Here is a 22,088-nt window from a genome sequence, read left to right as displayed (position 1 = left end):
ATCTGACGTCCCCGGATTTCTTTCTGTGGGGAAAGTTGAAGGATATTTGCTATCGTGATCCACCGACAGCGCCTGACAACATGTGTCAGCTTACTGTCAATGCATGTGCGAACATTAGGGAAGGCGAACTACTCGCTGTTGAGAGGAATGTCGTTACACGTATTGCCAAATGTATTGAGGTTGACGGACATCATTTTGAGCATTTATTGCATTAATGTGGTACTTACAGGTAATCACGCTGTAACAACATGCGTTCTTAGAAATGATAAGTTCACAAAGGTACGTGTATCACATAGGAACAACCGAAATAAAATGTTCAAACGTACCTACGTTCTGTATTTTAATTTTAAAAACCTACCTGTTACCCACTGTTCCAGCGCCATCCGTCACAAAGTGAAAAATGTGGTCCAACAAAGACATTCACATTTCTTTACGTACTACACGAATATGTAATAAAACATGGATGTTCCTATTTTTTAAAAAAACGCAGTTGATATCCGTTTGACCTATGGCAGCGCCATCTAGCGGGCCAACCGTAGCGCCATATGGTTTCCCCCTTCAAGCTAGACAGTTTCCTTCTTCGTAGTTTTTCCGTTTGACGCTTATTTCGTGAGATATTTGGCCCGGCCACGATCAATGGACCACCCTGTATAATCGAGGTGATTGTGTGAAACGGCACTCTACTGATACTGTACTCGAACATGACAGGTTTGTTTTTCCCGCGCCGAATAGCAGACCATTGTCTTCCCACTGCCACGCTGCATGACAAAAGCCCGCCTGAGGGGACGCCTCAAGGCTCCCCCAGTGTGTTTACGCGTGCCTCCTCGTCGCACGTGCGGCCTTGCGTCTGTCAGACGAAAACAGTGGAATTATGTCGAAGTAGTCAAGAAACCACATACTTCGCGTCTTTCTTTGTACGGAACTTTTCACGTATTTTTTTTATGAAAAATACCACTGTAACGAAAAATTCCACACTGACTGAAAAACGAGGTGGTTGATTGCTGACGTGCAACCCGAATTGATCAAAGAAGCAATGTTCCAAATCTGCAGGACACTTTCGGAAGAAAATGTTGAAGATGTATCAATGCTTGAGGCATGTTTCTATCTATTATTATTCCCATTCTGCCGTATATTAATTGAGGAAGACTATTCACTTGTTGCATTCTGGAAGCGTGATGTTGATGGTTTGAGTAGCTAAAGGACAGCATATGACAGTAATGTGACAACATTCGAGCGAATAAAAGGTCCAGCCAAGTGGCAGACACTTTTCCTCGCTCATGAAGGAATATTTTTCTTTGGCTTCGCTCTGGACATTTGGGGACAAGTTGGGAAACGCTGTCATTGGTTCCGTGTAAAACTACACATTCTCTCAGCTATAAGTCGCACACAACGTAGCACGGCTGTGGTATACCGGCACTGCCACTTCAGGTAGTAAAATACTGCAAAGCTAAATTCCTGGCGTTGGCGATTGGTTTCTTCTAAAGCCTCTAAGACTATAAATGTATGGTCCCTTACTTTTTCATGTATTGCCCACATTAATGTACAGATTAATGGAGGGGGAATTTGGAGAATGACTTAATATTTTGCGGAGAGTGCTGTCGGGGCAGTCAAGTTGGAAAGATGGTGCACAGTCTTCTTCGTAAGAAACAAGCCGTTTCTTCGGACGTAAACATGAGGAAAAATAAATAAATAAGACAGACGAATTAAAGTAAAAAGAAAGGCTCAGCTAGATTTGCCGGCTTAGGCGGTACCTTGGCTCTCCATTCGCAAAGGGTATTAAAGCTACTTGACGCAATGATAATTTCCCGTTTCATGTTAGAAGATAAAAAACAAGATGAACAGAGAAGTCACACGCCTGGAACAGTCACAAATGACAAAATACAGGTTTACACACTACACAAACCAAATTGCTATGCTTTTTTTTAAAAGGGATCTTTGCTTTATGAGGTAATTTAAGAAAAACGTTACAAATGCTGGCTGTTAAGATGTCGCAACCGCACCGCTCGGTAATGTGAGGCCTTGACATTCTGCCACGTCGTCCGGAGAGAGACAGAACGTTGCCGGCAGATGCGGCCTCCGCGTATGAGGGGGAAATACAACTCCATGTCTACAGGCGGTCACAGGTCACGGTTCTCAGCCACGTTTTCTCAACACTAATCCAAACGTCTCAAAGTGTAGTTAAGTATACACCCACAACGCTTTCATTTCACAGTTAAGTATGGAGCAGAGGCTAATTTCAGTTGAACCCGAAAGCATGACGTTCACGTTCCTCGAGGTAGGTGGAGAATTAGTCTGCATCTTTTAATCTGAGAAGTTTCTCTCACGTCATTGATACAAGGTACGTTTTCGGGAGTACAGCCTTGTTGGACACTGTTTACTTGCAATAGAACAGCAAGGGTCCGACGAGTAGAGAGCGAATTCGCGAACAAAACCTGTTTACACGAAACAGTGTTACACGAATCCATCTTTCCACAGCATCGACAACTTCCTAGAAGCCGCACGACTGGTGCGAGAAGTCGTACCTGCGCAAAAACTGACGGGAAGAAAAGAGAAATGAAGGGCCATTGCTCTACATTAGCAACCGGTAGCAGTTTCATGTTGCCGGGCGTCGTGGAAGATTGTTTTTGCAAGATGACAGCACCACAGTCGCTGAGACAAAATACGGAAGTAGGTTCTCATTTCAATATAAATCTTATCTAAGTCTACATCACTACTCTGCAGTTCGCACTTAAGTGCCTGGCAGAGGTTTCTTCGGACCATCTTCACATTATTTCTGTACCGTTCCACTCTCAGAACACTGGATTCTTTCTGTACGAGCTCTGATTTACCTCGTTTTATTATAATGATCATTTCTCCCTATGTAGGTTGGCGACAGTAAAATATTTTCACTCATTGGAGAATATTGGTGATTGAAATTTCATGAAAAGATCTCATCGCAACGAAAAACGCCTTTGTTTCAATTATTCTCATCCCAACCCGCTTAACTTACCCCTAATACTCTCTCCCCTATTTCACGATAATACAAAATGAGCTGCTCTTTTTTGAACCTTTTCAGTGTCTTCTGTCAATCCCATTGTAATGTCTCTTGCAGCGGTCTCTCCGTGATATTTTCAGAAATTTTATAAATTATATAACTCAGTACATATCTCGAAATATCTCTTCTTATCTTACCGATTATCAATGCAAAGTAGTTTCAAGCCCAATTATTCCTTGGAGCGTCCATTTACTCCATGGAACAGCTTCTCTGCTATCTATGTTTTCTCTTATGAAAAGAATAGGGGACTTCTTGCCGATTAGTCGTGAAAGAATGATGTATATGTATGTATTGTTGAGCTAGTCGCCATCTTGATGAGATTCTGTATGAGAAGGAATTTAATACATGAACTAAACTAAAGTAAGTGTGTTCGCGTATTATTTAACGGATAATTATTATTGACAGTGTCTGCTTACTACGCTGTGTTGCACGGGATCAGTGGGGAACGTCTGATTTACACTGGACGAACCTGCCGTTTTGTGTGCTCAAGATATCCAGTTACTTCAAATAAATAGGCTAACACGGTCTTACCAGCAGATCTCCGGTCTTCCCCATGTGATCACCGAAAGTTAATAATTATTACAAATGTTTCCAGGAGATCGACTGACAATTGCCGTCGCACCGAGACTTCGAAATTGCTTCACTGCCTTATGGAATTTAAGTTAAGCTTAATTTAATCAGGATAGAATAGTATTGAACAGTGTGAATGTGATAAGCCTGCTTTGTCAATAAAAATTCCCTTAATATACGCATGTTTTTACTATCCTGATCATTGAAGCTAAATCAGGCCGGTGTGAGAGAGGTTTTTAAATTTTAGATCCCATACAAAAAAATATTAAACCATCTGGTAAGAATCTCCTACAGCATAGCAACAATCTAGCAGATGACGAACCAACGAAGTACAGGCAATCATTTCGGTAGACTTATTGCATCTTCTAAGCGGTCTGCCAACGAAACGCAGTCTTTTGTTTACCTTCCTCACAACATTATCTATGTGAACGTTTCAATGTTCATAACTGCAATTCCTATGAATACACCTGAATAGACAACCTTTAAATTTGTGTGATCTGTCATGTGACAGGAATTTAACGGATTTCTTTTTGTACTTATGTGGATTACGTCATATTTTTCCTTCTTGAGAGACATTTACCACTCTTCTCTCCATAAAGATAACGTGTCTAAGTCATTCTGTAATTGGTTTTGATCTTCTGATGATTTTACTAGACGGTAAATGACAGCATCATCTACAAAAAATCTAAGAGGCCTACTCACATTGTCTCGTAAATCGTTACATAGATTAGGAACAGCAGAGGGTCAATGACACTTCCCTGGAGAGCGCCGGATATCACTTCCGTTTTGTTGCTGTTGTTGTTGTTGTGGTTATCAGTCCGAAGACTGGTTTGATGCAGCTCTCCATGGTACTTTCTCCTGTGTAAGCCTCTTCATCTCCGAATAACTACTGCAGTCTACATCCCTTTGAATATGCTTACCGTATTCATCTCTTGGTCTCCCTCTACGATTTGTACCCCCAAGCGCTTCCCTCCTGTACTAAATTGGTGAGCCCTCAATGTCTCAAAATGTGTCCTACCAACCGATCCCTTCTTTTGGTCAGGTTGTACTACAAATTTCTCTTCTCCCCAATTCTGTTCGGTACGTCCTCATTAATTACGTGATCTACCAATCTAATCTTCAGCATTCTTCTATAGCACCACATTTCGAAAGCATTTATTCTCTTCTTGTCCAAACTATTTATCGTCCATGTTTCACTTCCATACATGGCTACACTCCATACAAATACTTTCAGAAACGACTTCCTGACACTTAAATCTATACTCGATGTTAACAAATCTCTCTTCTTCAGAAACGCTTTCCGTGCCATTGCCAGTCTACATTTTATATCCTCTCTACTTCGACCATCGTCACTTATTTTTCTTCCCAAATAGCAAAACTCATTTACTGGTTTAAGTGTCTCATTTCCTAATCTAATTCCCTCAGAATCACCTGATGTAATTCGACTACATTCCATTATCCATGTTTTGCTTTTGTTGATTTTCATCTTATATCCTCCTTTCAAGACACTGTCCATTCCGTTGAACTGCTCTTCCAAGTCCTTCGCTGTCTCTGCCAAAATTGCAGTGTCATCGGCAAACTTCAAAGTTTTTATTTCTTCTCCTTGGACTTTAAGTCCTACTCCAAATTTTTCTTTTGTTTCCGTTTTACTCGATGATTTTCCATAGGTTACTACGTATGTGACCTTTCTGACAGGAAATCACGATTCCACTCGCACAACTGAAGCGATATTCTAAGGGCACGCAATTTGATTAAAAGACTTATGACGAACCGTGTTAAAATCCTTCTAGCAATCTATATATATGGAATAGTTTGAGATCCCCTATCGAAAACAGTCATTACTTCGTGCGAATAAAGAGCTATCTATGTTTCACTAGAACGATATTTTCTGAATCCGTGCTAATTGTGTGTCAATAGACCTAACCTTCGAGGTGATTCACAATGTTCGAACACAGTATATACTCCAAAATCATTCTCCAAATCAGTGTTAGTGATATGAGTCTGCAGTTCAGTGGATTACTCCTGTTTTCTTTTGCGGCACTATTTTGATCTGTCTAGCTCTCCAGTCTTTTGGTACGGATGTTTGCGTCGAACAAACGGTTGGATATGACTACTAAGAGAAAGGATATTGTATCAGCACACTCTGAAAGTAACCTTATGGTATGCTATCTGGACCGGAAGGCTTGCCTTTATTAAATGCTTTAAGCTCCTTCGCTACACCGAGAATATGTATTTCTAAATTGCTTGTGTTGGAAATTGTTATTTATTCGAATTCCAGAATATTGATTTCGTCTTCTTTGGTGAAGGAATTTCGGAATGCTGTGTTTAATAACTCCGCTTTAGGTGTGCTATCATCGGTAATATGACCATCGTTAACGCGCAGTGTAAATGTTGATTCTGTCTTGCCGCTTTTGTACTTTACATACGAGGGTAATCTCCTAGGATTTTCTCTCGGATTTCAAGACAGAGTTTCACTGTGGAAGCTATTAAAAGCATCTCTCATTGATGTCGACATTAAGATTCAATCTTCAGTAGAACATCGCCAGTGTGGGAAAAACCACGAAATGAAAAATTACGGTTAGTGGAAACGTCCACTTCGCTATTAATTACGGAAGCAAAATATCTGATGAATGGACTTCATAGAATTTCCCATCTCTTAATCCTACTGAGCAACTGCTGTATCACTCCGCTCTATGGTTCCCATTGTTCCAGTTCAAGAACTCTGAAAGAGGTGCAAAGTACCTCGTGAAGTCTGAGAACTCGAATCAGGAATCATATCACGGTTAATCTATTTGCCAAGGATTCAAAATGGAATGCTCAAAGAAGAACAACTATTGCCCGGAAATGAATGGGTCTTTATCTACGACTACAAATGTCTTCGAATTAAGACATTGTTTACGAAACTTTTCTCTGTACACTCGTTTAGTTTTCTTGGCACTAAACTTCGGTACATCATACGAGTACACTAAATGCATGTCTCCAAGTTCTTGTAATGAGTAACGCTTCTTTTTCGACAAGCAATAAAGAATCGTAAGCAGTGGTAAACTCCAAAGTCGACGTATCACACACGATTTATTGTAGAAGGCCGCCAAGAGATCATTCACAATCTGTAGTCTATACCAGTGGGCTGTTGGTAAGAGACAATGGCAGGGTCTGGCGTTAGTTGTTCACGAACTATCTTGTTGATAAACTTCGAATGACTCCCTTCGTCGGAAAGCGAAGACACCATTGTGCAAGTAATCTTTGGCGCCCTCAAAATGATATTTTCTATTTCATGCTGTGTCTGACGAGCCCCTCTTACCAGGGCCTCAGTGTGAAACAAATGATGTAGTACCTCATACTGGCAAATCGTGCGGAACCAACGCTTGCAGTGCTTAGGAAAAAATCAGTGGTTACTGGTTATCCAAAACTGTGATTATACCTAAGGTTTCCTAATAAATGCCCCAGTTGACATCTACGCTCGTGTCTTATCTGTCTAGGTGAGTACGAAGATCTTTCACTCGTTTGCGTACTGATGATGATTAGTTGTTATTAAAGTATCCCCAGACAAAACGCTCTCCGCGTGACGAAACAAACGAAAAAATGGCTGACATCGAAATAAGTGTCCAAGGAATAGAAAAGCAACTGGAATCACTCAACAGAGGAAAGTCCACTGGACCTGACGGGATACCAATTCGATTCTACACAGAGTACGCGAAAGAACTTGCCCCCCTTCTAACAGCCGTGTACCGCAAGTCTCTAGAGGAACGGAAGGTGCCAAATGATTGGAAAAGAGCACAGGTAGTCCCAGTCTTCAAGAAGGGTCGTCGAGCAGATGCACAAAACTATAGACCTATATCTCTGACGTCGATCTGTTGTAGAATTTTAGAACATGTTTTTTGCTCGAGTATCATGTCGTTTTTGGAAACCCAGAATCTACTATGTGGGAATCAACATGGATTCCGGAAACAGCGATCGTGTGAGACCCAACTCGCTCTATTTGTTCATGAGACCCAGAAAATATTAGATACAGGCTCACAGGTAGATGCTATTTTTCTTGACTTCCGGAAGGCGTTCGATACAGTTCCGCACGGTCGCCTGATAAACAAAGTAAGAGCCTACGGAATATCAGACCAGCTATGTGGCTGGATTGAAGAGTTTTTACCAAACAGAACACAACATGTTGTTATCAATGGAGAGACGTCTACAGACGTTAAAGTAACCTCTGGCGTGCCACAGGGGAGTGTTATGGGACCATTACTTTTCACATTATATGTAAATGACCTAGTAGATAGTGTCGGAAGTTCCATGCGGCTTTTCGCGGATGATGCTGTAGTATACAGAGAAGTTGCAGCATTAGAAAATTGTAGCGGAATGCAGGAAGATCTGCAGCGGATAGGCACTTGGTGCAGGGAGTGGCAACTGACCCTTAACATACACAAATGTAATGTATTGCGAATAATTAGAAAGAAGGATACTTTATTGTATGATTATATGATAGCGGAACAAACACTGGTAGCAGTTACTTCTGTAAAATATCTGGGAGTGTGCGTGCGGAACGATTTGAAGTGGAATGATCATATAAAATTAATTGTTGGTAAGGCGGGTACCAGGTTGAGATTCATTGGGAGAGTCCTTAGAAAATGTAGTCCATCAACAAAGGAGGTGGCTTACAAAACACTCGTTCGACCTATACTTGAGTATTGCTCATCAGTGTGGGATCCGTACCAGATCGGGTTGACGGAGGAGATAGAGAAGATCCAAAGAAGAGCGGCGCGTTTCGTCACGGAGTTATTTTGTAACCGTGATAGCGTTACGGAGATGTTTAACAAACTCAAGTGGCAGACTCTGCAAGAGAGGCGCTCTGCATCGCGGTGTAGCTTGCTGTCCAGGTTTCGAGAGGGTGCGTTTCTGGATGAGGTATCGAATATATTGCTTCCCCGTACTTATACCTCACGAGGAGATCACGAATGTAAAATTAGAGAGATTAGAGCGCGCACGGAGGCTTTCAGACAGTCGTTCTTCCCGCGAACCATACGCGACTGGAACAGGAAAGGGAGGTAATGACAGTGGCACGTAAAGTGCCCTCTGCCACACACCGTTGGGTGGCTTGCGGAGTATAAATGTAGATGTAGATGTAGATGTAGATGTAGACGTATCAGGACAGTCTGACTGCCGCGCGGGGTAGCCGCGCGTTCTGAGGCGTCTTGTCGCGGTCCGGCTCTCCCCGTCGGAGGTTCGAGTCCTCTCTCGGGCATGGGTGTCTGTGTTGTCCATAGCGTAACTTAAGTTAGATTAAGTAGTGTGTAAGTTTAGGGACCAATGACCTAAGCAGTTTGGTCCGATAAGATCTTACCACAAATTAGTACAGTCTGGCTGATACTGTAATTGTTATTACCAGTGTACTGTATATGTACACATGCTAGGTAAAAATTACAGCTCAGTATACAGGATAGTGAGTGGAGGAGCTTCATAGGATGGTTGTTGTGTCTCTTTATTGTAACTTTGAGGGAACGGTGCAATTAGTACGGCTGCGGTCGTAATCAGTTTCCACAAAATATCCGGTGCTGTAAAGCGCGTCATATTAAAAAATAATGAACCAATGACTTCTGCTAATGCAAGATGTGTTTATCAGGGTATGTAATAGATCTGAATTAATGAAACTTTGATATACTGTTTCCACTACCACCCCCTAATTTCTTGAAATGAGCGCAAATAAAATTCACCGCATGAAGATGGTATAAATTACATTGTCCCATATAACCTGATGAAGACTAACTGAAAAAGTGGTCGAAACGTCGGTTCTTTAGTTTTCTGTATGATTCGGTGTACAATTTAGAAGAATTTTATAGAAAAGGTAATTAGACGCTAGTGTCCTTTGTAACAGTTGAAACGTCCCCTTTGAAATTATACAGGACTGTGCTTAAACTGACACACAATATTTTTTTTTAGCGCAACGCAATCTGACTTTCAAAAATCTCTACAAAAGAATGGCCCTGACTAACATTAACCTATACGTTTCACAAATCACTTACCTCACCAAAAATCTTTGTTACTCGAACTACTGCAATACAGCGAGCGCCACTACTGCCAGCTAAATAAAAGATTCAGACTACTGATGGTTGGTTTGTGGGATTAAAGGGACCAGACTGCTACGGTCATCGGTCCCTTCAAACTACTGAAGGCACTAACTACTGATAGGCATAGTTGGCAAATGAAAGATTTTGATAGAGAACAAACAATGTATTTACCTTAATAATCATGATATATATAGCAGTTCATGCCATCCAGTGTTACAAATTTCAAATCTCCGCCATTTCTCTCCCCACATCCACCACTGCTGGCGGCTCACCTCCAACTGCGCAACGCTATGCGCTGTTAACATCCAGCTGCCCAACACTACAATAGCCAACAACAATGCAAACCAGCCACAGACTGCACACAGCACAGCCAGTGATTTTCATACAGAGCGCTATGAGGCGTTACCAATAAAAAAAACCTATACAGTCTACTATATTATGATTATTAAGGTAAATACATTGTTTGTTCTCTATCAAAATCTTTCATTTGCTAACTATGCCTAACAGTAGTTAGTGCCTTCAGTAGTTTGAATCTTTTATTTAGCTGGCAGTAGTGGCGCTCGCTGTATTGCAGTAGTTCGAGTAACGAAGATTTTTGGTGAGGTAAGTGATTTGTGAAAGGTATAGGTTAATGTCAGTCAGGGCCATTCTTCTGTCGAGATTTTTGAAAGTCAGATTGCGTTGCGCTAAATAAAAATATTGTGTGTCAGTTTAAGCACAGTCCTGTATAATTTCAAAGGGGACGTTTCACAGTGCACATAAATTCTTGAACCTTCTTTCGATTATTGCATTTTTGCATCGCAACCAGTGTTTTGTGAAAAGGGACGGGATGTGGGGGTAAAAGCAAGATTGCTGTGGAGTGTGAGCGACGACACTTCCTCACTATCGTAACAGACACAGAGCTTTACCACAGAGTGAGTCGACAAAGTATGGCGAAGAAAAGCGCCAAAGCCCAAGTGGGTTAGAAATTGAGACACTCCAGTTTCTACTTACTCTATGTTACCAACTGAAGATGGTTCGTTATGAAACATTGCGAGGTTGTACAGGGTGTCCGAAAAGTCTTTACCTGATTACATAAACTGATAACTCAGGCTAGAAGTAAGGTACAAATGTGAAACTGGTGTCTAATAGTTTACAAACTATCAAAGTTTTTTTCACGCATCAGTAAACTTTCACATGAGCACCCTTCGTAGCACATAGCACGTCTAGGCGATATTCAGTTTCCGTCCGCACATTAGCCAATATCACTAGAGGGATCGATTCAACGACTGTAGTTATACGTTGCCGCAGGGTTTCAAGATCTGGTACACGTGTTCCGTAGGCCTCGTCCTTGACATAACCCCATAAAAAGAAGTCATGTCAGGAGAGCGTGGAGGCCAAACCGTTGGCACATCACGACCAATCCATCGCCCAGGAAAGGTCATATCGAGATAGGCACGGACGTCCAAACCCCAATGAGGCGGTGCACCGTCTTGCTGAAACAAGACATCGGGGTGATACTGAAGCAGCTGAGGAACAGCATACAGTTGCAACATGTCCAGATACACTGCAGATGTGGTGGTAACCTCAGCGAAGAAGAATGGCCAGATAATTCGATCGTGCAATAGCGCGCACCAGACATTCAGCTTTTGACTGCCTCTGGTGCACTCCATGACCTCGCCAGGGGGTTGTGAACCCGAAATGCGCACATTAAGGCCATTCTGTACTCCACTGACAAAAAAGGTCGCTCCGTCGGAAAAGGCAATTCGTCTGAGATAACCATCATCGTCCTCAATACGTGATAGCATTTCGACCGCAAAGTCATATCGACGTGTACTGTCATTGGGCAACAATGGAAGTGGAAGGTTACGGATGTGTGAAAAAAAAACTTTGATAGTTTGCAAACAATTAGACTCCAGTTTCATACAGGGTTATTACAAATGATTGAAGCGATTTCAAAGCTCTACAATAACTTTATTATTTGAGATATTTTCACAATGCTTTGCACACACATACAAAAACTCAAAACGTTTTTTTAGGCATTCACAAATGTTCGATATGTGCCCCTTTAGTGATTCGGCAGACATCAAGCCGATAATGAAGTTCCTCTCACACTCGGCGCAGCATGTCCCCGTCAATGAGTTCGAAAGCATCGTTGATGCGAGCTCGCAGTTCTGGCACGTTTCTTGGTAGAGGAGGTTTAAACACTGAATCTTTCACATAACCCCACAGAAAAAAATCGCATGGGGTTAAGTCGGGAGAGCGTGGAGGCCATGACATGAATTGCTGATCATGATCTCCACCACGACCGATCCATCGGTTTTCCAATCTCCTGTTTAAGAAATGCCGAACATCATGATGGAAGTGCGGTGGAGCACCATCCTGTTGAAAGATGAAGTCGGCGCTGTCGGTCTCCAGTTCTGGCATGAGCCAATTTTCCGCGGGCTACGCGTGAAACTTGCCCGCACGCGTTCAACCGTTTCTTCGCTCACTGCAGGCCGACCCGTTGATTTCCCCTTACAGAGGCATCCAGAAGCTTTAAACTGCGCATACCATCGCCGAATGGAGTTAGCAGTTGGTGGATCTTTGTTGAACTTCGTCCTGAAGTGTCGTTGCACTGTTATGACTGACTGATGTGAGTGCATTTCAAGCACGACATACGCTTTCTCGGCTCCTGTCACCATTTTGTCTCACTGCGCTCTCGAGCGATCTGACAGCAGAAACCTGAAGTGCGGCTTCAGCCGAACAAAACTTTATGAGTTTTTCTACGTATCTGTAGTGTGTCGTGACCATATGACAATGAATGGAGCTACAGTGAATTTATGAAATCGCTTCAATCATTTGTAATAGCCCTGTATTTGTATCTTACTTCTAGCCTGAGTTATCAATTTATGTAATCAGGGAAAGACTTTTCGGACACCCTGTATGACATAACAGATTCTCAGGAGGCAAGGATGGCGTTTTGCTGCGGGCGACGCACCTGTAGTTGATCTCAGAGTTGTCGATGGTGCCCGTCATGTGCTTCTGGAAGCGGCAGGTGAGCACCCAGAGGTGGCTGCGGCCCTTGCTGTCCTGGATGACCTTGACGCCGCTGGCGAACTGCAGGTTGTGTTCGTCGCGGTCCAGCTCGACGATGTTGCGGCCGCCGTAGCTGGAGCGCGAGTTCCAGCAGTTGAGCGTGTTCCGCGGCAGCACGCTGAAGAACATGACGCCGTCCACGTCCATCGCCTCGGCCGCCGTCTGCCGACAAACGGAGCGGTGTCCAGTGGGGCACGAGAAACGGACGCCGAACAGGTTTGTCCACCGAACCAAACAGATTGGTTCCATCTTTAACCCTTTCGTGAGCCGTGGGAAAGATACTTCGCACTACAATGAACTCGCTCCTAGTCTCGTGGGATTCACAGTTCCCACCTCTGTACGGTGCTACCACCTAGTGAACAGTATAAGGTACTACTTCCAATCGGAAGTTCCCGCCGTTTTTGCCGTACCTCCGCGCAGAGGCATTGTATAGCTGAATGTTGCTCTGTAGAGGAGCCTTTGAGTGCTGTTTGCGCGACATTTTGTGATTTTTTTCCTCAAAGGTATAGTATAAGGTAAATACTTTTGATTTACCCAGATTTATGAAGGAAAACGTAAAATTGGAAGGAGGAGAATTCCAGTTTGAAACAAAAGGAGCCATTTCTGCAGTAAAATGAATGGAAAACCGTCCAGTCAATTTCCTGTCCTAAATTCATGACCCATGAGAAACAGCCACAGAGAAAAGGAAAAACAAGGATGGTACTAGTACAGAGGTTTCTTGTTCTGAAGTTGTGGCAGAATACAACAAAATAATTGGTGGTGTCGACAAGTTTGATCAATTAGGAGAAAGGTGTGCTATTGGCAGACGTTCTGTAAAATGGTGGCACAGAATATTTTATTTCCTGGTGAATGTTGCAGCAGTGAACAGTTTTATCCTCTGGAAAATAAGGAAAAGAGAAAGTGGACAGCATGATCAGCTCACATACAGGATCTATCTAGCCAGAGAATTGATCGCAGGCTTCTCATCCCAAAAAGGCGTGGACAAAAACCTGTCTTTCTGGCAAAAAAGGGTAAACTACCTGAAGATTTTCGTCATGTGGCTGTAGGGGAGCATCAACCCATTTTAGGAGAAACGTACTGGACGTGCCGTCATTGTAGTACCAAAGCTGCGGAAAAGAGCACTCTCTGTGTTTGCACATATTGTAAAATACCACTTTGCATAGGCCCATGTTTCAGAAAATTTCATGGCACATAATTGTGAACAATCATTGTAACAAGAGAAGTAAATTTATCAAATAAATATGACATATATTGAAAAAGTTGTTTTTGTCATTTATCTCCAAGGAAGGGCAGTGGGAAGAATACTTCCAACCTTGTTGTGTGACCTCACTTTCGCAGTTGGAGCAAATCTGATATTGTGTATGATAAATGTACCTATCTGTTAACTACTATCTACTCTTCATTAAAAAAAAAAAAAACTGCTCGATAATTTTGCCCACGAAAGGGTTAAGAGTTTACTCTGTTCCTCCTAAATTCTATCCTGCAACGCTTCTCACGAGAAACCTGTTCTGCTGAGAGTTTTCGGTACTTCCATGTTTCATGACCTAGTAAAATTTCTTATGTGAAGTACTTCCTTGATGGATTCGTAACCGCAACGTGGAATCGAGTCGGGCGCCCGATACGGTGTAGCGTATAGAATTCCTTTACAAATTGCACTCGTAAGGCTTCCTGGGCTCGGTCTGTAACAAAGTTTCCTCTCCACACGAGGCCCGGCCAAGTAGAGCTAGGCTAGCGCGAGCGCTTCGGCCCCGCCCCCACCTAGTGCTCTGAGCGGCCGTCTGATCATCACAGTTAGCGAACAATACGAGTTGTACGAATGCGTGGTGTCTGTTCTTTTGGAAAAGTCCGAAAGAAGAGAGAGCACGCATTAATAGAAGGTGATTATTTTGCACTGTGTACGAACACTAGGGACTGGTCGATGAGAGGACACCCGAACGAAAACGGTCTAATGAACTAATGTCTGGAAATGCATGGTTTTGGGACCAGTCTTCCTTCCATGTCGCCTATCAGACCGAAACTATCGGCGTTTCTTGCGGGTGACTTTCCCTCCCTTGCTGGAAGACGTGCCGTTGATATTTCGAAGCATATTAGACCGCAGTCTCTGTAACAATGTGTGTTTGAATAAATGGCTCATAGACCTTACAAAAGCCTTTGACCTACTGGCATAGACCTTACAAAAGCCTTTGACCTACTGGAAAAGGATCTCATAGTCCGAAAACTGGAAAAACACAGTGGGAGAAGATAGCGTATAGGCAAGAATAATCAAGTCAGTCCTCGGATACAACTTAATCACAGTATCGGACAATCTCTCTTTTTCGAACCTCATTCTGCAATCGAACGGAGTCTTACAGGGTGACCCAATGAGCCCTTTGCTGCACCTTCTTGCCACTGAAGAAGTACTGCGAATTGGAGAAAATGAAGAAGATGTATATACATTTGCATACGCAGACGACATAGCCGTAGGTTTAACAGATATACAGATGCTGCAGAAAATCTTTGAGAAAATAGACAAATGGTGCAGTGAACACAAATTGCACATAAACATAACAGAGACAGAAATAGCGATTTTCAGAAAAGGAGGCAAAACACCGAAGAATGCGAAAATCAATATCAAAGAACAAAAAATAAAAATCTCGTCAGACTTTAAATACCTAGGGGTGACATTGCAACCAACAGCCAAATTCTTCACGAAACATACAACAGAACGTGCAGCGCAATCAATAATATCAATACAGGACATCAAAAACATCCGCCTACTCAGTCTAGAAACGGCCATGAAATTATTCAACGCAAAAATCTTGCCTATCCTGTCCAATGGGATGGAGGTTATATGGGACCACCTGACAGGAAAAAATCCAGAAACACTAGAAAAGGTAAAATCGACTTATCTAAAAAGAGCACTGGGTCTCTCAAAGACAAGACCTAGACTAGCGAGAGAGACATTCCTAATTGAAGAAATCAAACTTTGATATATGATGCCACACACAAGGGCTTTTAGAAATCAACAGAAGATCATGGAGCACAAACGAGAAAAAGTATGGCCGGAATTCTAGGACACCGAAGCAATGACGAACTGCTCATGGGCAGCACCGAACTTCGAACTGCGACATGCCGTAACTAGATTTTCTATTCACGGCTTTCATCATCTAATTTGCAAAAACAAAACTTATCACGACTCACCCACAACATGTGTGTGTGAACTGTGTAACGAAGCCTGTGAACGATATCACATAGAACTGTGCAGTAAAAGAGTGAAATCTATAAATGAATATGCAAAAATGTAAATGTAAATGTAAAATGTTAAGCAAAATAACTGTATGTGGCTATTTGGCTGCAATTTTATTAAATAAATTGAATAAATGGTCTCTAACATGGAAACATGCACACGAACATTAGACCTTTTGTGTTCCGTATCCTCTTATCGATCAGTTCCTGTAGTTTGCACACGGTCGAAAAAATCACCGTGTATAATTGAGTCACCTCGACAGGCAATGAATCCACAACCTTCAGTTGTCAGTCAGATGCACACGAACCTAAAATGGGCCATTTTGGAGGAAATGCATGCTGACTGCAGATAGGTGGCGCCGCGAGGTAGTCCTCAAATTTGCGTTAAAAATTGTGTCAAGGTGCCACAATGCTTAACGCAAGTGCCTATTAAGTTGGAGATCACGAGTTCGAGTCCCAGCATGGCACGCATTTTCGCTTGTCGCCGCCAGTTCCACATAAAGTCTTGATGCAGCTGATATCATTAATTCCTTTCCTTTTCTCTCTCGCCTCTCCATCTTCAGTTTGCACAATAAACACCCACTGTGTTAAATTTTATTTATTTATTTCTTTTTTAATCTTACGCATCTAGTTCTGTAGGACCAAACTGACCAGCCTCCGTGGTCATGGAACGTGTCAGTACATGAAATTACAGCAGAAAAGTAATAATAGATAAAATAAAATGCTTATGAATCCTAAAAAGACGACAAGCTGTAAGTTTATATAAACGCAGTCAACAATATAACACAGGAATCAGCTTAATTTTTCAAGAAACTCCTCGACAGAAGAAATTCTTCAGTTTCGATTTGAAAGCACGTGTGGATTACTGACAAGATTTTTGAATTCTGGTGGTAGCTTACTGAAAATGGATGCAGCAGAATACTGCACGCCTTTCTACACAAGAGTCAATGAAGTGCGATAGTGCGATCCAAATGCAGATTGGATTTCTACCTAATATTAACTGAGCGAAAGCTGATAATTCTTGGTAAGAAGATGAAATTGTTAACTATATATATATATATATATATATATATATATATATATATATATATATATATAGAGAGAGAGAGAGAGAGAGAGAGAGAGAGAGAGAGTAATGTCAGAACATCCAGACTAATCAACGGGGTTGACAAAAGGTCCGCGAACTTACACCACTTACTGCCCGAACGGAAGTTCAGCAGGTGAGTCATCTGGTAGGGGACAACGATAGTTGATACTTCTCCGAAGGCCATTTCTTCCATCTTTCAGCAAGTGTATTAATCGAGACTCGTAACAGAAGAAATGAGAAACATCCCAAACACAGCTATAGCTATTCACCCAACCAACACACAGTACTATCCTCTCCCCCCTATACTCATTATCATCATCATCATCATGATACAACACAAACACGAAATTACACTATACATGCATCCATGACACTCGCCTACACTCTACGAATATTTATAGAACACAAGTCACATATCCGCAAGGAGGATGCCAGAACCCCGCTTCCGATTAGGCAGCTGAACCCGGCCCGTGGGATATTCCAGTCAATGGTACCATATGACATTCTTTTTTTTCCAGATGGTATAACCGTTCCTGTTACTTTTGGACACACTATTCGTCACGGCCATCTGACTAATAATGACCTGAGCACCTGTGTACCAATTTCTTGTAGCGAAATACTCAGCAGATACCCCTGATCAACTAGAAGAGTTTTACCGATAGAGTTCTGTCTAGTGCCGGCCGGTGTGGCCGTGCGGTTCTAGGCACTTCAGTCTGGAACCGCGTGACCGCTACGGTCGCAGATTCGAATCCTGCTTCGGGCACGGATGTATGTGATGTCCTTAGGTTAGTTAGGTTTAATTACGAGGGCAGTTCAATAAGTAATGCAACACATTTTTTTTCTCGGCCAATTTTGGTTGAAAAAACCGGAAATTTCTTGTGGAATATTTTCAAACATTCCCGCTTCGTCTCGCATAGTTTCATTGACTTCCGACAGGTGACAGCGCTGTACGGAGCTGTTAAAATGGCGTCTGTAACGGATGTGCGTTGCAAACAACGGGCAGTGATCGAGTTTCTTTTGGCGGAAAACCAGGGCATCTCAGATATTCATAGGCGCTTGCAGAATGTCTACGGTGATCTGGCAGTGGACAAAAGCACGGTGAGTCGTTGGGCAAAGCGTGTGTCATCATCGCCGCAAGGTCAAGCAAGACTGTCTGATCTCCCGCGTGCGGGCCGGCCGCGCACAGCTGTGACTCCTGCAATGGCGGAGCGTGCGAACACACTCGTTCGAGATGATCGACGGATCACCATCAAACAACTCAGTGCTCACCTTGACATCTCTGTTGGTAGTGCTGTCACAATTGTTCACCAGTTGGGATATTCAAAGGTTTGTTCCCGCTGGGTCCCTCGTTGTCTAACCGAACACCATAAAGAGCAAAGGAGAACAATCTGTGCGGAATTGCTTGCTCGTCATGTGGCTGAGGGTGACAATTTCTTGTCAAAGATTGTTACAGGCGATGAAACATGGGTTCATCACTTCGAACCTGAAACAAAACGGCAGTCAATGGAGTGGCGCCACACCCACTCCCCTACCAAGAAAAAGTTTAAAGCCATACCCTCAGCCGGTAAAGTCACGGTTACAGTCTTCTGGGACGCTGAAGGGGTTATTCTGTTCGATGTCCTTCCCCGTGGTCAAACGATCAACTCTGAAGTGTATTGTGCTACTCTTCAGAAATTGAAGAAACGACTTCAGCGTGTTCGTAGGCACAAAAATCTGAACGAACTTCTCCTTCTTCATGACAACGCAAGACCTCACACAAGTCTTCGCACCCGAGAGGAGCTCACAAAACTTCAGTGGACTGTTCTTCCTCATGCACCCTACAGCCCCGATCTCGCACGGTCGGATTTCCATATGTTTGGCCCAATGAAGGACGCCATCCGTGGGAGGCACTACGCGGATGATGAAGAAGTTATTGATGCAGTACGACGTTGGCTCCGACATCGACCAGTGGAATGGTACCGTGCAGGCATACAGGCCCTCATTTCAAGGTGGCGTAAGGCTGTAGCATTGAATGGAGATTACGTTGAAAAATAGTGTTGTGTAGCTAAGAGATTGGGGAATAACCTGGTGTATTTCAATGCTGAATAAAACAACCCCTGTTTCAGAAAAAAAATGTGTTGCATTACTTATTGAACTGCCCTCGTAGTTCTAAGTTCTAGGGGACTGATGACCATAGATGTTAAGTCCCATAGTGCTCAGAGCCATTTGAACCATTCAGTTCTGTCTAGTCCTGCGGTTCGGACGGAGACCTTCCGAGTGGGCTCCGAGCCGGTGCTCACCTGCCCGGGCCGCGGCTCGCCCAGCAGGAGGAACTCGCGGCTGGCGTGGTTGACGCCGTCCTCGAAGAGCGAGTGGTTGCGCAGCACGGACGTGGCCACGGCGGACTCGCGGTCGGAGGCCATGCTGTGGAAGTAGAGGTCGCGGTCGCCGTCCGCCTTGGGCGGCCCCAGAGCCAGCCCCAGCACGCCGTCCATCAGGTCGAACGAGTCGCCGTTGAGGTCGAAGTGGCCCCACTGCGGGTACGGGTAGAAGTAGTTGGCCGTGACGCGCCACGACCGGCGCCGCTGCTCGTCCAGCACGACCAGCCCGAAGCCCGTCACGTCGGCGGCGTACGCGAAGTTGTTGGTGCACGCGGCGTCGCGCGACTCCACGGCGATCGTGACCAGCAGCGACGATTCCGTCAGCACGTCGTGTGGGTACTCGTAGCTCAGCGTCTTCTCGCCGCGGTTGTTGAACACCACCACCTTGGTCGGACATATCCGCCTGAAGTCGCTCGTCAAAATGTCGACGAAGCCGGTGTCCAGAATCCATAACCGGCCGCAAGAGTCAACCTGCAACAGCAAGTTTACCGTACACTGTCCGCAGCTCGTGGTCGTGCGGTAGCGTTCTCGCTTCCCACGCCCGGGTTCCCGGGTTCGATTCCCGGCGGGGTCAGGGATTTTCTCTGCCTCGTGATGAATGGGTGTTCTGTGTTGTCCTTAGGTTAGTTAGGTTTAAGTAGTTCTAAGTTCTAGGGGACTGATGACCATGGATGGCTCAGAGCCATTTGAACCATTTTGAACCGTACACTGTAAAAAGTATCCCATCAAAGAAATCTACCACTGCCGGTAGCAAATTTCCACCCGTCCAAATCTACATCTACATTTATACTCCGCAAGCCACCCATCGGTGTGTGGCGGAAGGCACTTTACGTGCCATTGACATTACCTGCCCTTGCTGTTCCACCCGCGTACGGTTCGCGGGAAGAACGACTGTAATGTTCGCTATTGTAGTGTTGGACAGTTGGCTGTTAACAGCGCGTAGCGTTGCGCAGTTGGAGGTGAGCCGCCAGCAGTGGTGGATGTGGGGAGAGAGATGGCAGAATTTTGAGAGCGGATGATATGGACGTATGTCCATCAGAAACAGTACATTTGTAAGAGTGGATGTCATGAGCTGCTATATATATTATGACTTTTGAACACTATTAAGCTAAATACATTGTTTGTTCTCTATCAAAATCTTTCATTTGCTAACTGTCCCTGTAAGTAGTTAGTGCCTTCAGTAGTTTGAATCTTTTATTTAGCTGGCAGTAGTGGCGCTCGCCGTATTGCAGTAGTTTGAGTAACGAAGATTTTTGTGAGGTAAGTGATTTGTGAAAGGTATAGGTTAATGTTAGTTAGGGCCATTCTTTTTTAGGGATTATTGAAAGCCAGATTACGTTGCGCTAAAAATATTGTGTGTCAGCTTAAGCACAGTCATTTATAATTTTTCTAAGGGACGTTTCAAAGTAGGGGGAAGCAATATATTCGATACCTCATCCAGAAACGCACCCTCTCGAAACCTGGACAGCAAGCTACACCGAGATGCAGAGCGCCTCTCTTCAAGAGTCTGCCACTTGAGTTTGCTAAACATCTCCGTAACGCTATCGCGCTTACCAAATAACTCTGTGACGAAACGCGCCGCTCTTCTTTGGATCTTTTCTGTCTCCTCTGTCAACCCGACCTGGTACAGATCCCACACTGATGAGCAATACTCAAGTATAGGCCGAACGAGTGTTTTGTAAGCCACCTTCTTTGTTGATGGACTACATTTTCTAAGGACTCTCCCAATGAATCTCAACCTGGCACACGCCTTACCGACAATTAATTTTATATGACCATCCCACTTCAAATCGTTCCGTACGCATACTCCCAGATATTTTACAGAAATAACTGCTACCAGTGTTTCTTCCGCTATCATATAATCATACAATAAAGGATCCTTCTTTCTATCTCGAGCCACGAACTAAAGAAACTAAGAATTTTTTTATAATAACATAGGCGTAACGCAGCAAGTTATTACGACATGACATTCGTTGCAGTAAGGCACACCGCCGTCTAGTACGGTGGCTGCAGGATAGCTATTTTTTTTTCTTTTTTTCGCTTTGCTCACAACACGGCTGACGCTGCCTGCCGTGAGAACTGCATAGCGTAACATTCAGTCAACACGAAGATTCATACACACTACGAATCTAAATAATCCGTATTAGTTATTATTCGATTTTGTTCAAATTTGGTACACAGCCTTCTATAATTAATGGAATGATGCTGTCAAAAATTCAGATTTCTTTTATTATAGCTCTGGAGATAAAGAGAATTACCTAAAACTCATAAAACCTACCCTTGTTGTTAAAAACCAACTTAGGAACAATAACAGATTAACTTTCATTATCATTTCAAGCCATTCCAACGTTATCAGTGCATAAAAATCAATTAATCAGAATTTTCTTTTTAAAACGTTGAACACTGTGCATTACGTAATACAAAAATGAGTCAAAAATGTTATTTGATTAAATTTTGCCATGTGGGGGCTTGAGAATGATTGAGAGAGTGTACTATCAAATTAATGATCGGATAAGGCAAGATTTGCCGCGAGAATGATCTGGAACGAACTTTCTGATTGGACGTTTAGATCAACAGCGAATCAGAATTAAGCTGTTCCCGCGCAAGCAGAGGAGTTGGAACATAGGAGAGTACCTCGAAAGAGTCGCTTGCTAGCCGGTCTACGGATAACACGACGTTAGATCGCTCCTTAAAAA

At 43.4% G+C, this 22,088-nt stretch overlaps 1 protein-coding gene and 1 long non-coding RNA gene across 2 annotated transcripts in view; both read right to left on the bottom strand.

Annotated features, from left to right (window-relative positions):
* The window catches only part of LOC126163134 (protein yellow-like), an 87,802-nt gene that overhangs the window by 19,078 nt on the left and 46,636 nt on the right, over positions 1-22,088 (bottom strand). The window contains exons 4-5 of the mRNA XM_049920061.1: positions 19,312-19,863; positions 12,623-12,882 (exon numbers count right to left, since the gene is read on the bottom strand). Of these exons, the coding sequence (XP_049776018.1) occupies positions 12,623-12,882; positions 19,312-19,863 (812 nt within the window). The remainder of the gene's footprint in view (positions 1-12,622; positions 12,883-19,311; positions 19,864-22,088) is intronic.
* The window catches only part of LOC126163135 (uncharacterized), an 89,728-nt gene that overhangs the window by 22,104 nt on the left and 45,536 nt on the right, over positions 1-22,088 (bottom strand). The gene's annotated exons all lie outside the window — the stretch shown is intronic.

Source organism: Schistocerca cancellata, chromosome 2 (assembly GCF_023864275.1).
Source record: "Schistocerca cancellata isolate TAMUIC-IGC-003103 chromosome 2, iqSchCanc2.1, whole genome shotgun sequence".
Taxonomy (NCBI): domain Eukaryota; kingdom Metazoa; phylum Arthropoda; class Insecta; order Orthoptera; family Acrididae; genus Schistocerca; species Schistocerca cancellata.
This window is presented reverse-complemented; position numbering and strand designations above follow the sequence as displayed.